Source organism: Labeo rohita, chromosome 3 (genome assembly GCF_022985175.1).
Source record: "Labeo rohita strain BAU-BD-2019 chromosome 3, IGBB_LRoh.1.0, whole genome shotgun sequence".
In the NCBI taxonomy this organism is placed as follows: domain Eukaryota; kingdom Metazoa; phylum Chordata; class Actinopteri; order Cypriniformes; family Cyprinidae; genus Labeo; species Labeo rohita.
In genome coordinates, this window is record NC_066871.1 from 33492747 (window position 1) to 33510281 (window position 17535).

The window sequence follows — 17535 nt, forward strand, 5'->3', positions numbered from 1 at the left end:
TTGTTCACTACATACTTCCATTTGTGTTATTTCATTTAGTGTTCAGGGCTAAACATGGAACAAATTAAGTATGAGTAAGTGTGTCCAAACTTTTGACTGGTACCTTATATCTCATTTGCAAACCACACAGACTGTTGTTTGCGAATCAATATTCATTAAACATAATGTAAAACGTGTTATGTATGTACAGTAAATGGATTTAGCCTCCAGACTTTTTCATAATGCCTCATCATACACTACATAATCTAATGTGCATATGGTAACAAACTGTATTAAGAAGAACGGTTTGGGCTAAAATAAACTTGCAGCACTTCTGAAATGTGTCCATTTGGTGAACAGGAACTGTTATTTGACGTCCATCACTGATATTTAAGTATCTCAGGGGTATAGGGAGTGTGACAAACGTGTAGTTTGTGGAACACGAGACACAGATGGTGTTATTTGAGAATGGAGCTCAGTATCTGTCGCTCATTGTTCTGTGGTCTGTCATCAGTCATCTACAGCTGAGACACATGATGAAACATTCAGCCTCCTGCAGACCCCCAGATGAGCAACTCACCGGACCGAGCTGCGATACATGACAGCTCAACTGAGAATACCTTTACATTTTTTTTTTTATATTTTTAACTTAAAAAAGCACCTTTAAAATGCATATGGATGAGATTTCTGGTTCATTGGCCACTATAGGGAAATAATGAGAAGAATAACAATGTGCAGCAAACTGTAAAACTGTATGCACTACCAACCAGTGTGTTCATAATTAAGATAATACATAGAAATAATATGGTAAGACACACCAATCTGCAATATCAAGCAGCAAAACAAGCTGTTTTGTAAAGCTGAAAATAGCTGGACATAGATAAGACCAGTGGCCAGAATCATAAAAGTTAGGCTGCGCCCACTCTTACGTGAAGAAAAAGATGGATAAATATATCCATAAAAACAGGGCACTATATACTGTATTTAAATTAAGTAATTTTTTATGGGTGTTTTAGCTGTATTTTAAATTTTGCACTTCATTGTGTTGTTTTAACAGTGTGTGAGTGTGTGTGGGTGTGTGTGTGTTTAAAAATATAGGGCACAATGTACTACATTACTATGAAAGAACATTCTGTACTTATTTTTTACAGGTGTTTTACAGATGCACCCGTTTTTTGAATATTGCATTTCAATATTCCCAGAAAAGTCAATGAAATTTACTGGATATTGTCCTGGCAGAAAATTACCAGTACATTTTTCATATATACAATAAATTAACATAAATTAATGTTTATTTTACAGATCATATTGAAAGAACAATTCATTTTCCAGAATTCTAATTCACTCAATAAATAATTACATAATATAATTACATAATTTTTAGGTCAATATTTGTTTCATTTTGTCAGTGTCATTTAGGAAAATTGTGTTTTACATATCAGGGCACACACACTAGCATAATTAATCATAATTAATGTTAAATTATTCATGTTTTGTCACAAAACTCACTTTGAACTAATGATTTTTTTTTTTTTTTTAATTCAGTTCAGTAAACTTTCAAATTAGTTTCCTGTAGGTAGAACCAATTTAAATGAACCAATACTTTTTTTTATTTTTTACTTTATTTTACAGTATTTAGATGGTCTAATTTACTAATTTAGTTATCAATATTTAGATTATTTAAAGCAGTGTTGGGGAAAGTTACTTTTAAAAGTAATGCGTTACTCCCAAAAAAAAGTAACTAATTGCGCTCCTTAATTACTTTTTATGGAAAGTAATGCATTACGTTATTTTTGCGTTACTTTTTCTTAACTGGGTTGGGATTGCTTGCTTGTTTTTAATATAAAAAAGTTCTATTTTTGTGCAAATCAAAAAATTGAATTTATACATAAAAAAGATACTTGTTATTTAACACATTTATTGCAGGTTTGCGCACTTACAATTTCTTTCAACATGGGGACAGGAGAGCTGTCAATCGATAAATGGGAAAACAAAGCAACTGGCGTTACTGATTTGAAAAAGTAACCTCCGATATTTTCTCGTTACTTTACTAGTTACTTGGAAAAAGTAATCTGGCTATGTAACTCACATTGCTTAAAATCCATTAACCCCAACACTGGTGCCCAGACTTGATTAATGAGTGTTTAAGTTTAAAAGAGCAAAAGAGTAAGGCAAAATGATAAATTGCACATTCACAACCTTCTTATCATTATTTGTGTTTTCGGTTGTCAAAAAGTAGGCAATACTACGGTATCAGTAGGGTTACATGGTACTTATATGGTTATCATTCACATATCATGCTTTATGTCCAAAAACAGATGTTTCCATTTGTAAATTTTATGAGTTTAGCTATTTTTAGCTGTACAAAAAAGCTCATTTTGCTGCTTGATATTGCAAATTAGTGCCTCTTACCATATTATTTTAATGTATTATCTTAATTATGAACACACTGGTTTGTAGTTTTTACCGTTTACTGCATGTTATTCTTCTCATTATTTCCCTATAGCGTCTAATGAACCGGAAGTCTCGCCCATAAGCATACTTCTGCGTTGAAGCAAAGGTGGATATGCCCTAAAAAACATGGTGTCACCACAGCACATGTCCAGAAAACTTTGTGTGTTACTGTGTTAACATACCATAATAAGCATGGCAGTACTACAGTACAGTGGCGTTACCATGGTTTTTGAAATACACTGCGGCACTTTCAAGCAAACCACGGTATATAGTAGTACTTTTTGTTTCCTACAGAGGTGACTCTCACCTTGGACACTCCATCCTCGTTGGCCTGCGCCTTTCTGCGGAGCTGCATGAGCGTCCACATATCGCTGAGCGCGGTGTCGGACCCCATGAGCTCCGAGGCGCTGGGCAGAGCCTCCAGCGCGCACATCTGCTCCTCCATCCGCCGCACCTTCTCCTCCATCGCCCTGTAGGGGCTCGAACTGTCCAGCAGTAAGGCTTTAGTCTGGGATGGGCTGTCATGGTCGTTGTCCACCCCCTTCCAGGTAGTTGTGACCCTCTCAATCTTCAGATGTCCCAGGATGGCGTGCAGTAAAGTGTGCAGCGCGCTGAAATTGACAGATCCAGCGTCAGGAGTTCCTATGGAGAGATCCACCAGCTCACGCAGGCTTATGTCGGTCGACATGGTCGTCGACTGTTTGAAAAGACGTTGAATATGGTGCTGTCAAAACCGGCAATCACAGATCTGTTTGTCTGAGTTCACATTAACGTTACATGACTCCAAACAGGTACGCGAGTTCCAACTGAGTGTGTTTTTAAACATAATCACTGCGTTTTAACGCTCCAGGTTGTTTTCTCATTTCTGTGAACGTCGTAAAATTATACTAAATCCTTTAGTTGTGCCGTCTAAAATCTGTCGGTGTTTGTTCATCCTTTAATTCGCAAGTTACCGGCAGCTTTGCTTTGGTAAACTGTGTCAAGATTGCTCTTCTTTTCACGCTCCCCCCGCCTACCGAAGATGTTGATTGGTTAGAACGCTGCGCGTCATTCGCCTCCTCTATCCCCATTGGATAAAGTCTCTGTCGGTCAACAGAACGTACCTTCTGTTGTGAGCCGCGGCGTCTTGGTTGCTCGGCAACTGATTCAGTCGTAGTACACGTGAGAGCGGAGAACGATGTACACATTATGCAGAATTACAATATTTATATTTCTCATGAAAAAAACTAAGGACTATGATGATGAAAGTAGCAAATAAGCGGATTTCCGCCGTTTTATTTTTATTATATAATATACAACATATAAAAAATAGCCTACAGAAAAACGCCTAGAGTGTACAATGCATTCATTAATAAAATCATATAAACGAGGAACATTTTTTCTTATGAATATTTATGTATAAAAAAACTGAAAAATAAAACTTTATTTGAGTTATTATTCTCATAAAGATATAAACAAGAGTTTAAAGAGTGTACAAGAGTTTAAAATGTTACTTTCACTTCCATTTGTATCTACAATGTATGTTATAAATTATTCATGCTTTGAACACATTTGTCAATAACAGATTTTTATGAGCAGCTGTTTAATCTTATGGAGATTTTTCTAATCATATATTTATTATTATAGAAATATATCATTTATGTGTGTGTCTCTGTGTGTGTGTATATATATATATATATACACACACTAATACACACACTAATTATATATTTATATAATAATAAGTATATTATTATTTAGAAATTACACACATATATATACACATTATATATATACATTCAAAATAAAGGTTTGTTTATCCATTTATTAGTATAATATATATAGATATATCAGCACTGTAAAATTAATCATGACTAATCGTATCCAAATTAAAAGTATAATATATATATATATATAAGCTCTGTCAAATTGATTAATCACGATTAATCACATCCAAAATAAAAGTTTGTTTATACACTTGTTAGTGTAATATATATAGATATATTAGCATTGTCAAATCGATTAATCACATTTGAAATAAGTGTTTATCCGCTTATTAATATAATATATATATTAGTGCTGTCAAATTAATTAATTGTGAAATTGTTTATCCATTTATCAGTGTGTGTTCGTGTGTACATATATCCGAAAAAAGTTTATTAATCCACTCATTAGTTTTTATATATATATATATATATATATGTGTGTGTGTGTGTGTGTGTGTGTGTGTGTATATAAATAAAAAAACAAAATGTATATATATATATATATATATATATAAATATATAAATACATATATATATATGTGTGTGTGTGTGTGTATATATAAATATGTAAATAAAAAAACATACAAAAAATGTATATATATATATATAAATATATATATTAATATATACAAATATATAAATATATATATAAATATATAAATACATATATATATATATATATATATATATATATATATATATATATACATATATATATAAATAAATATATATATATATATATATATATTAGAGTTGAGCCGGATACTCGGCTGAAACGAGTATCCGGCACGGATAAAGCACTTTTGCCGAGTACGAGTATCATACGAGTAATACGAGTCAATATCTGTGCTCGGATTGAATAAAAATTCTCATTGGGTAGTTTACTGTGTCTGCGTTCTGTGATAGGCTAGTCACAGGGCCCCTCCCCTACACACATACTAGAGATGCGCGGATGAGCTTAAACGTCACCGGAATCCGCAGCTCCAAATAAATGATCCGCCCGCCACCCACCCGCACCTGTATTTTTCTCTGATTTAGATAACCGCACCCGACCCGCACCCGATCGTCATTTACAATTATTCTAATTCTTAGTTTTGCATGATGATATGATGAATGTGATGAACACTTATAAGCTTAATCACTCGTGCTTTTAAGCCAAATCCACGCTAAAAAGAATAACGTTAACTGATATCTGGACGTGACGTATTGTTTTCGGTATAATGTACTGATTCAAATTAGTAATCAATAATAATTTTTATTTTAATACTCGGCGTGCCTCTCTTGACATGCTCTCGCGTATGAACAGGCAGCAAATGTGGTGCTGGCGCGGACGGCGCGGCGGGCGCGGGCGCATCAGGCGCATCAGGTGCAATGATAAAACATATTTCAAAGGAAGCCGGCGCTAGGGTCCTTACCGTCTTTGCTGGGTGTTTTGAGCGAATATTTGCATTTATTCACATACGATTTAGTTACAAATGGTGGCCTGTCATGATTTTGGCTAATGCAGGACACTACTGAATGATGCGCATCAGAGGGGATTTAGAAGTGGGTGCGCAGAGCCGACTGATAAAGAAATGGGTATACGCGGGTTATATACACCACTGCATATTAACCTACTCGAGTATTTAAAACATATGTTAGAAAATACAGTTAATATTTGCGTCATTATTGATTTTTCTCATCCACCCGCGAACCACCCGCAAATAATCAGAATGCAATTTTTTATTACCCGACCCACCCGACCCGCGGATTGTCCGCAGCGCCCGCGGATATAACCGCCATCCGCGCATCACTAACACATACAGATTTATTGTGTTGCTGTGTCCCGCTCTGCTCACACACACACAGAACACAGAACTAGCTGGCTCTGACCAGTTTTTTTACTTCACGCACTGAGTGTCTGACACTTTCTTTCTGTATTTCATAAATAAATAAAAAAACCACACTGCTCAAGGTTAAAAAAAGAAAGTTATGTTGAAATGAAAACTCTTGTTCATTACATTTTACTTCATAATTGCAACCGCATGTGTTGTATTCATTGTTGCAAAACTTATTCTGTATATAGTTCGTTTGTTATCATGATCAAAACCACTGATCTGAAGCTCAATGCTGATGCTGTCATGTAAATAGTTTTCTAATCAGCAATAAATATAACAATTTCTGATCAAGCCATATCAATTGCATGCTTAAAATAACATACCGGTTAAAGCCCCGCCCATTTCAATACAACATGACCCACTTCCAGGTTAAATCCCACCCACTTCCGGGTTATGCCCCGCCCACTCCGAGTACAGATACAGATACAGATAATTCATATGGTTAACAGATACAGATACAGATAATGCTGTACTCGCTCATCCCTAATATATATATATATATATATATATATATATAAATATATATAAATAAATAAATGTCAAATCGATTAATCACTTTTAATCGCATCTAACTTTTCATATATGTATGTGTTGTGTGTATAGTTATATGTATATATAAATACACACACACATATTTACATATTTAATATTATGTAAACACTAACTTTTGTTTTGGATGCAATTAATCGCGATTAAGTGATTTCTATATAAATTTGTTATTGTCCCACAATAAACACTTGTGTACTGTATAATAAACTGTATAATAAAACCGACAAAAAGATGTAAGCAAGAGTCAAAGGCTCAAAAAGGATTTTAATCCCATATATATACATATTTTTATAAAAGAAAACAGAATATCCAGGTGCCATTACCATTTTTACAGTACAATACATTCAAGTATTTGACCAGATATTCGTCACATTTTCCCTCAACATCCTGTAGATTGCTCTGAACCAAATGAAGGCGAACCGTTTGCGCCATAATAATGTACATGTAGCTCCTACTCCCATGCAAATGAGCTCGTAAAATATGTATTGTGAATGTATTAAGAAAGTGTCTTTCCGAACCCTTTCTCAATGCGTTAACATTTACAATGACATGCTGAGTTAAACCCAGCTTGATACAGGTGCAATTACGAAAAAAAAGATACCCAAATCATTCCATCTCTAATTTCTATTGATTATATCAGCGATCAGATTCATTGACATAATTGCTCACTTCACACAAACAAACAAGGTCAAACTTTAAAAAAAAATAAAGCAAATTTCTACAAAAAGAGTGCATAAATCTTTGGCAAAATTGTGTTCTTAAAAAAAAAAAAGAAACTGGCAAAAAGAATTAAAATAAACAAGACATTTTAATTTAACTACTGACTGTGCTTTGAGTGTTTCACGTTGATACCGAATATGTAGTCGTGAAAGATTAAAACTGTCCTTAATCATATTTCTCATATATAGTCTTACAGCGTAAGTAGTGTACATTTAAATGATGTTGCATTGCTCAATCATTTATTGCATTTGCACTATGACTCCTCTACGATATCTGATTTTAAATAATACATACTTAAAGGAGCAGTTCACCTAAAAAAAAAAACTGTCTTCATTTACATAACCTCATGTTTAGTTTACATGGAAAAAAAGCTGAATCTTCACACATCTCTTTTCCAAATGACAAAATTCAAAATGACCACATTTGTCAGTCTCCAAAATGGGCCAAAAATACATCTAATTCTCTATATTCTAAGACTTCTGATGCCATATAATAGTTAGTTGAGAATCAGACTGAAATTTAGGTCAACTTAGGCCCCGGCTCACAAATCTTATCCTCAAACTAGTAAGTTGTGTTCGTTAATCGCATCCAAAATGAATGTTTTTGTTTACTTATGTATGTGTGTGTGTGTGTACTGTGTATATAAATACACATACATCCAGTATCTATATTTTAAAAATATTTACATGTATTTAATTTTTAAATTAATACTATATATAAATACAATAAATATGTAAACATAACATTATTTAAATGTATCCATGCATGTGTGTGCATTTATATATACTTAATAAATATACACAGTACACACAAATATATTGTGTAAAAAATTATATTTTGGATGCGATTAATCGTTTGACAGCACTATTGACGACACATACAAAATTGGTCACTATGAACTGTGATGAAAAGAGCTGCATGAAGAGTCTTCAGAAAATTCCCCCTTCGGGTTTGAAACAACCTGAGGGTAAGTAAATCATGACAGAGGTTTAATTTTTGAGTGAATTATGTCTACTGTAAATTGCTTCTTGTTTAATGTTCCAGAAAATAAGCACTGAAAAAGAATTAGCCCATAGTTCTAGGTTTCTAGCGTTGCACAGTATAATGCTATGTGAAAACTTAAAAATGTGAACAAACCTTTTATTGCATTACAGCCTCTGATCCTTGATCCCATCTGAGGAGTAAACATTTTAAGTGCAAGTAAAGAAAAGAGTCTACGCAGCCGATTGAAAAGGAGAATGGATACATGAACTAGTCGCTTCCACAGGAGACGTCTTAAGAGCTAAACCAAGGAGGAAAATGGCCATGGAGGATGGCTTGTAGATCTGCTCACTGAGGCTGGAGATGAGGTGGTAGTTCTGGCACTTCAGTCCTTCTAACTTTTCCATTCAGATACTGTCATAATCAGAGTCCCGTCGAATGTTGCCAACGCTCCACTCCACCAAAAAGAAAGTAATAGTGCCTAGGAAACCCATCACCACCATGATAAGCAGCTGCCAGTGTAGGAGAAGGTAGTTGCTGTAGAAGAAGGCCACGGCAGCTGTGATGGACTGCAGAGAGAGGAGCAAGAAATATAACGTCATGGGACATTTTTCCAAAGACTGATTCCTAAATCTCACAAAACCATAGGAATATCAATATACTCTTGAATCAAAGGAAGGTTCAAACCTGTACAAATTTAAAGACTGCGAATGCTGGGGCACTGTCTTCTCTAAACAAGAAGCCCACAATGCTGATGAGCTGAGTGTTGAAGCAACTATCACCCAGACCCAGCAGGAAACTGCATATCAGCGCAACAATCACGCTGACAAAACAAGAAAAGTGTTAATAAACAGCTAGGGTGTTTTTATGCTCATCCTTGTTGGAAAGTCCAGCACTGTTGTCTTTTACCTGGGTTGGATGAAAGCTTTCATTTGTGTGCCTTCCTCTGGGGCCACGGGAGCATCGCTGGCTATGTTGAGGAAGATGAGGTAGAATGCCACAATATGGACAAACAGGCCAAAAAACACCACTGGGTTTCTGCCGTAACGATTACACTTATCCAGGATGCCAAATACTCCCCCTCCTGGTTAAACAGAGAACTGTTTATTACATCTGCCATGTTCATAGAGAAGCACAATAGTTGCAATGCACTGACTTACCAAGTATTTCACCAACACCAATCAAAATTCCAGAGAGGCCGATAAGACCCTTGGCGCTGTCTCCAAATTGAGTCATGGCCCCTAAACATGTCCCGTACACCCCACTGTAAAAGGTGAGCTCGAGACCTGGACAGATAGGCAACCACACGGTCTCAACATTACAGTTCAATTTTGTAAAACTTTTTAATTAAACAATTTTAATAGCGCTGTCAAATGATTAATCATGATTAATCACATCCAAAAAAGTTTTTTTTTACATAATATATGCGTGTACTGTGTATTTTATTTTGTATTTATTATGTATATATAAACACACATAGTATATTTTGAATTTACATGTATATATTTTTATTCATATAATTAATATTACATCTAAATATATTTAATATATAAACATAACATTTTTGCTTAAATATATTCATGCATGTGTGTGTATTTATATATACATAATAAATACACACAGTACACACATATATATTATGTAAACAAACACTTTTATTTTGGATGCGATTAATCACGACTAATTGATTGACAGCACCAAATTTTAATGATAATATTTTTTAAAAACACAAGCCAGTAAACCAATAATTTTATTATTGGTTAAGTAACTTAATAAAACTGGACAGAAAATGTCAGGTTAGTGAACGAGAGGGTAGCGCCGTTTTACCAGTGTTGCCATGTTACAGTACAAGAACAAGTATACTACATAGAAATGTCCAGTTGGTTGTTATTGAGCAGATTTTGCACAACAGCTAGAAGGAGAGTAAAACCTGCATGCTGAACACTGCTGGGTGGTGCCGCGCGGCATATATTTTTGGATCATATTTTCAACCATTTTTCTCTTTTAGCCAAAAACAAAAAATGCCATTTTTGGCCGATAATTTAATTATAATTTTTATTATTTCTTTTTATGTTTAATCATAATAATTGGTGGTTGAAATTTCTGTGCATCCCTATATATTATTATTATTATTATTATTATTTTTATTAATAATAAAAAAAATACATTATTATTATAGAACAAATCCCCCTGCTACTAAAGGGGTCCCCCAGAGTTCTGTTTTGGGCCCTCGTTTTTCATAATCTGCTTTCTGTATCTGTCATCATGGTATGAATTACCACTACTACAACACAGATTATACAGTGTATATTATTATTAATTATTATTATTATTATTATTAAATACATTTTTAGTATGTAGAAGAACAAATCTCCCCTGCTACTAAAAGGGTCCCCCAGGGTTCTGTTTTGGGCTCTCGTTTTTTTTCATAATCTGCTTTCTGTATCTGTCATCATAGAGTGAATTACCACTGCTACCACACGGATTATATACTGTACATTATTATTAATATTAATTACATTTTTAGTGTCTAAAAAAATTAATTCCCTCTGCTACTAAAGGGGTTCCCTCAAGGTTCTGTTTTGGGCCCTTTTCATTTCATAATCTGCTTTCTTTATCTGTCATCATGGAGTGAATTACCACTGCTACCATACAGATTATATACTGTACATTATTATTATTAATTACATTTTTAGTGTCTGAAAAAAATATATATATTCCCTCTGCTACTAAAGGGGTCCCCCAAGGTTCTGTTTTGGGCCTTTTTCATTTCATAATCTGCTTTCTTTATCTGTCATCATGGAGTGAATTACCACTGCTACCACACAGATTATATAGTGTATATTATTTTTAACAAATACATTTTTAGTATGTAGAAGAACAAATCCCCCGTTACTAAAGGGGTCCCCCAGGGTTCTGTTTTGGGCCCTCATTTTTCATAATCTGCTTGCTTTATCTGTCACGATGGTATGAATTACCACTGCTACAACACAGATTATATAGTGTATATTATTATTATTAAATACATTTTTAGTATCTATAAGAACAAATTAACAAATACATTTTTAGTATCTATAAGAACAAATCCCCCGTTACTAAAGGGGTCCCCCAGGGTTCTGTTTTGGGCTCTCGTTTTTTTCATAATCTGCTTCTTTATCTTTCATTATGGTGTGAATTACGACTGCTACCACACAGATTATATACTGTACATTATTATTATTAATTACATTTTTAGTATCTAAAAAAAATTAATTCCCTCTGCTACTAAAGGGGTCCCCCAGGGTTCTGTTTTGGGCCCTTCTCATTTCATAATCTGCTTTCTTTATCTGTCATCATGGAGTGAATTACCACTGCTACTACACATATTATATAGTGTATATTATTATTAACAAATACATTTTTAGTATCTAGAAGAACAAATCCCGCCTGCTACTAAAGGGGTCCCCCAGGGTTCTGTTTTGGGCCCTCGTTTTTCATAATCTGCTTTCTTTATCTGTCATCACGGTATGAATTACCATTGCTACCACACAGATTATATACTGTACATTATTATTAACAAATACATTTTTAGTATCTAGAAGAACAAATCCCCCCTGCTATTAAAGGGGTCCCCCAGGGTTCTGTTTTGGGCTCTCGTTTGTTTCGTAATCTTGAAGAACACTATAGCTACTTCTCTTTATGTCTATGAAGAGTCATGCAAGTACTGGGCTACTCTGCAGCAGTTTCTACCAGAACCAGTGTAAAATAGTCACAATATAAAAACTTATTATAGGTGTACTGTAGTGATTCAGGGTAAGACAAAGAATGTAAGGACCGCAGCTTTAAAAACATCATTAGCATCTAAAATAACAAATTCCCCCTGCTACTAAAGGGGTCCCCCATGGTTCTATTTTGGGCCCTCTTTATTTTATAATCCGCTTTCTTTATCTGTCATCATGGAGTGAATTACCACTGCTTATTAACACATGGATTTTCCTTTGAGAGACTGAACTTACCAGAGTACGCAAAGGGTATACTCAGCAAAAGCATCTCTTTGGTCATAGCCAGCTGTATGGATTTCTCTGTTGAAATGAGATAAGAGATTAATAAGTTAATAATATGCTTTAAAAACACAGTTTAATTTTTTTTTTATATATATTTTAGTGCCACTTACTGAATGCATCGATTGCCTGGGAGCACAGACTTTGTGATGGCCTTAAAAGAGTAACAAGTACAGGAAACAAGGCAAAGGAAAAAAAGACACAATATAATATGATTAAACTCATCCAGAAAAATGTCTTGACTTGCAGAAGTGCATAAAAATATACACTTACACAGCTGTGCTGCCATCAGAGATATCTGCTTGTAGAAGTGACTCAGAGGCCTCAGTAGGTGCGGGTTCTGGGTCTGGCCGCTGGATCAGAAAAAAAAGGAAGTTGCCTACCAGGCTGATGACTGTGAGTGTGATGAAAACCGTCTGGCGGTCCTTATCTGAAAACAGGAAACAATGATTTTCAGCTTTATTTAACTATAATTCAGTCTAACCATTTAGAAATTATTTTGTACTGATGCGTCTTTTACAGTATCTTTTTGTTACAAAAAAAGCAAACAATTCATTTATTTCAACCAATAATTATTGTTACAATCTATTTTTAGTTGTGGGGTGATTCCCACCAAAACACACTCACCTGTTATGTGACTCTTGCCACGCCAGGCAAAATATATGTAGAGATTACCAAAGAATAAGCTGTGAATAAAAGAAAATCATTGTTCCTCATGTTCTCTTTTTCCTTCGACACATACTTCATGACAACAAGCAGGATGTACCTAAACTGCATCAACGCCCAAAATATTCCACTGTTTCTCCCAATGGTGGAATCTTTGGAGTTGATGGTGAGCAGATTCCCCTGGGCCGTCCAGAGCACTGCAAGACACAAAGTTAGCAGAACGTTTTAGAGAATGTGTTGCTTCATAATACGATTTCATAACTGAAAAACGATTGAAATCTCACCTGCAGCTGCAATTCCGAGCAATACGGATAAAGTGTAGAATGACGAGGTGTAAGGATGAATGAAAACAGCAATATAACCACTAAAAGAGAGGATTATATTAAATACTTAATTATAAATTACTAATTTATTACTAAATTACTACTACTATTATTAAATTAAGTCTTTCAGGCACTTACCTGTAAACAAGTCCACTAAAAAACAAAGACAACTGAGGTCCAATGACAGCTATCACTGAAGGCGCTATAAGGTTAGAGGCAGAGAATACGGCATAGATAATCGCCATGCTAGAAGAGAAATATGAGAAATGTGTTAAGGGTGGTATTTTAACTAATAATGATCATAAAAGTAAATACAACTGTTTTATATATATAAAAAAAAGGTCAAAGTGAAAAATAATTGTATTGGTTATTACTTTTTATTTACAGAAGGGGCTATTGTAACCTTGTTTCTCATAACTAATAAACAAATACAAATCCATCTGTCATATCTTGGTATAAAATAAACATGTGACAACAGTAATAATACCACTCAAATATGTACATAACTAAACTAGATCAAAGAGTTTAATTAAACCATGAATAGAGAAAGATACAATCGGCTATCTTTCAGTGGTTAGAGGGGATCGAATAACACATTAAATAATAAAAATAATAATAATAACCCAATATATCTCACATATGTACACACCTAAAAAGAAAAATCAATATTAATATGTATTTATAATACAAAAATAGATTAATACGGTTCATTAAACAATTTAAAAATTCAAAAAACATACAAATTAAATTTCATGACCAGTGTTACAACTGCCCTAACATCACAGTCATGATAATATTCTGATAAATCCACCAGATAAAGTATTAGCATATCATTCATGTTAATTTTTAACCACATACATACACACACACACACACAAAATAATAATAAAATAAAATAAAAATAAAATACAAAATGATAACATTCCTCAGTGGAAAAAACTATGGAGTCTGTTTTAAAAAAGTGTCGTAACTGTTGACAGGGTCACATGCAAACTGCATTCATTTCTCTATTTCTCTTTTTTTTTTGAGAATAGACAGTGCTTCTTTGTTACATAACCTCTGAGGTCAAAGAGAGATTCATTAGCTTACAGCACAACGTCAGATGACCCAATCTTCATCTTTAAATCAGCCATCATAGATCTCATTCAAAAAGGATACAGAGCTCAAAACATGTCACATGACTTAGAAACAGGGCACAACTGTGGGATTCTGAAAGTAACAATCCCATTCATTGCATATACGTGCGTATGTGGAAATTTTACCCTACACTTCAATTAAAATGTATGTATACGTATAAACAATGTCATTTGCATGAAATAAGTCAAATACCCAGTCTCACAACTGTATCTTTTCAACACTGTCTCTAATGTTATGTGTCATCTGGGATCCGGCTGGGTTTTTATTCAAGTTTTTTAATACCTATTGAAAAAAGCGAATGAGAAAGATAGTTCTGGCACCAAGGCCACTGAAAAAGTAGGTGGCCACCGTTGTACTCTACAGTATAAAAGCTGTTGCTCTGTTGACAGAAGGAAGAAACGAAGAAAACGAATACCTTGTGTAGCCACTTCCATGAAACTCTGTACTGTTGAAACCCTTTATTACGGTTTGCTGAAAAAGTGATGGAAAAGTGGTTTGAATACATGCTTATAAGCCTAGCCATATGTGATACTATAACATTCACCACATCAAGCATTTCTAAGTCTGAAAAAGCTCAAAACCTACTTCAATATTTCCGCAGGTGCCAAAGGCAGTGAACATAACCATGAACCCCAAGCCCAGGATTATGATGTTGAGCAGGGTCTTTCCTTCGGGACTCATGTTGGCGTACAGTCTTTAGCTCGATGACAACCTGAGACTAGTCAAAACACAAACGGCATTAAAGTCAGGTGACACCTAACACAACTGGTTAAAAACGTGACCAGGCTATTTTCAGTATGCTGTATGATCACTGCTTCCTCATGAGATCAAACAGCCCTCATTTATATCGAAACGGTTATTGTACTACATGTGTAATGGGGGAAAAAATCACCTGTTTCATTGAACAATGTATTATTAATAAATGATTACTCATATCACTTCGGCTACTGATTTGAGAGCGACAGCAATAGTAATTGTGCTCAGAAAAACTTACCGATTAGTTGGGTGCGCTGATGTAAACCGCTAAATCATAATGTGCTAACTCACACCTATTTCGATATGGAAAACAACATTTTGTAAAGCTGGTAAACGTAAAAATATAGTCGTTTCCGTCTTCTCCGAAAAGCTCTGTCTGTCTCTGAACTCAAAATCGCCTGTCATGTGACATCTATCAGCTGATGGTGACGTCATGCTTAGTCTCCACTAAATTGATTTGTGGGTAGTGTTGTTTTTACGTTTAGAACAAAAAAGCTAACCTCAAAATGATGTTGCATATAATGTTAATCCAACCTAACCCTATAAATTAAAAAAGTACACCTTTAAACTTTTTTTATCCAACATACTGTATTTTTGTATTACTATTCATTAAACAAATCTTTATTTAAATTTATTAAATTAAAAAACTTAAAACTGCATTTTATTTTGGCCTTGTACTTATCCAGTTATATTGTGATTTGAGATACAGAAACGTACAACGATGAAAATATTCAGTGTTCTAAGACTCTGAAATATGCTTTTTGACATCACTGAATATTCTAACGAGGCTTTAAAATGCTTTTATTTAATTAGTTGACATATATGTGACCCTAAACCACAAAACCAGTCATAAGGGTAAATTTTACACATTATCTGAAATTAGCTGAATAAATAAGCTTTCCATTGATGTATGGTTTGTTAGAATATGACAATATTTGCCTAAAACTTAACTATTTGAAAATCTGGAATCTGAGGGTGCAAAAAAATTTAAATATTGAGAAAATTGTCTTTAAAATTGTCCAAATTAAATTTTGCATTTGCATTTACAAATTAATAGGTTTTGTTGACTATTGATATTTGATATTTTTATTCCACATTCCATTTTCCTGATTTTCCATTTTACTGATCAGTATTAGGATTTATTTATTTATTTATTATTTATTAATGTTTATTGATTGAAAGCTCTCCTGTCCATGTGTTGAGAGAAACTGGGAGTAAGATGTTACTTTAGTTCTAGAATAAATATGAACATGCGTTCACTCACTCACACACACACACACACACACACAAAAAAAAAAAAAAAAAAATATATATATATATATATATATATATATATGAAGAGTTCAGATGCAAAACCAGCTAAATCCATCTGACGTCTTTCTTTAAAAAATGCATTTTTATCAGGCTCAGATGTATAGGTTTCTATGTAAGTACCGGTACTTCTGATTGAGGCTGGTATTTTAGTGAGTTTGAAGAAAAAGTATTTGATGGACATATAATACGTGTCGAGAGCATTCACTCGGTATCATTATCTCATTTTTGACCGAGATGGCTTTATATATATATATATATGTATATATATATATACATACACACACACACACACACGCATGTTTGTTTTTGTGAATTGTGGGGACTTTCCTTAGACTTCTATAGATTTTATACTGACCAAACGATATTGTCTATCCCCTAACCCTACCCTAACCCTAAACTAGCCCTCATAGAAAACATGTTTGCATAGTTACACTTTCAGATAAACATCATTTACTATTTTTAATCATTTTTTAACATTGTGGGGACCGCAGGCCGGTGAATGTCAAAAAATTTCAGGTTTTACTATCCTTGTGGGGACATTTGGTCCCCACAATGTAGCAAAAACAAGCACACACACACACACACACACATATACATACATATATATATATATATATATATATCCAATATTTCTCAAAATGAATAAAAACAGTGAAATGCAACTCAGCAATGAAATGCAAATGCAATATGCGCAAACTTGCACTAATTAAATATGGTAAACAATACAAATATCCTCTATTTAATCCCATTTTATTTGCTGCTGACCTTTGATGATCCAATTCAACCATAATAAGCAAAAATTACTAAAGATAAATTAACATTTGTTCTTCTTTTTTTTATTGCTAAAGAGTGTTGAACTTCAGCCTGAGGCTTTTGGGGTGAAAGGGCTTTTACATTTTTACGTTTTAATATTAAAAACAAACAAGCAAGCCCCGCCCAGATTTAAAAAGAAAAGCAAAAGTAACGTAATGCTTTACTTTCCATAAAAAGTAAC

The 17535-nt window shown here is 34.0% G+C and overlaps 2 protein-coding genes across 3 annotated transcripts in view; both read right to left on the reverse strand.

Moving 5' to 3' along the window:
* Nucleotides 1-3398, reverse strand: part of LOC127160249 (uncharacterized protein C16orf96) — a 32189-nt gene extending 28791 nt beyond the window's left edge. For both annotated transcript variants that reach the window (XM_051102911.1, XM_051102903.1), the window contains exon 1: nt 2741-3398. In XM_051102911.1, coding sequence (XP_050958868.1) covers nt 2741-3121 — 381 coding nt within the window. In that variant the 5' untranslated portion in view covers nt 3122-3398. The remainder of the gene's footprint in view (nt 1-2740) is intronic.
* A 3491-nt stretch (nt 3399-6889) lies between these two features.
* Nucleotides 6890-15645, reverse strand: mfsd11 (major facilitator superfamily domain containing 11). Its single transcript, XM_051106550.1, has 14 exons — nt 15466-15645; nt 15057-15189; nt 14887-14942; nt 13473-13580; nt 13296-13375; nt 13112-13208; nt 12973-13031; nt 12619-12775; nt 12459-12499; nt 12301-12366; nt 9466-9591; nt 9215-9389; nt 8993-9128; nt 6890-8874 (listed from the first exon to the last, which is right to left on the reverse strand). Exons 2-14 carry the CDS (start codon nt 15150-15152, stop codon nt 8713-8715), a joined length of 1359 nt encoding a protein of 452 aa, XP_050962507.1. The 5' UTR covers nt 15153-15189; nt 15466-15645; the 3' UTR covers nt 6890-8712.
* Between the last annotated feature and the right edge of the window lie 1890 nt (nt 15646-17535).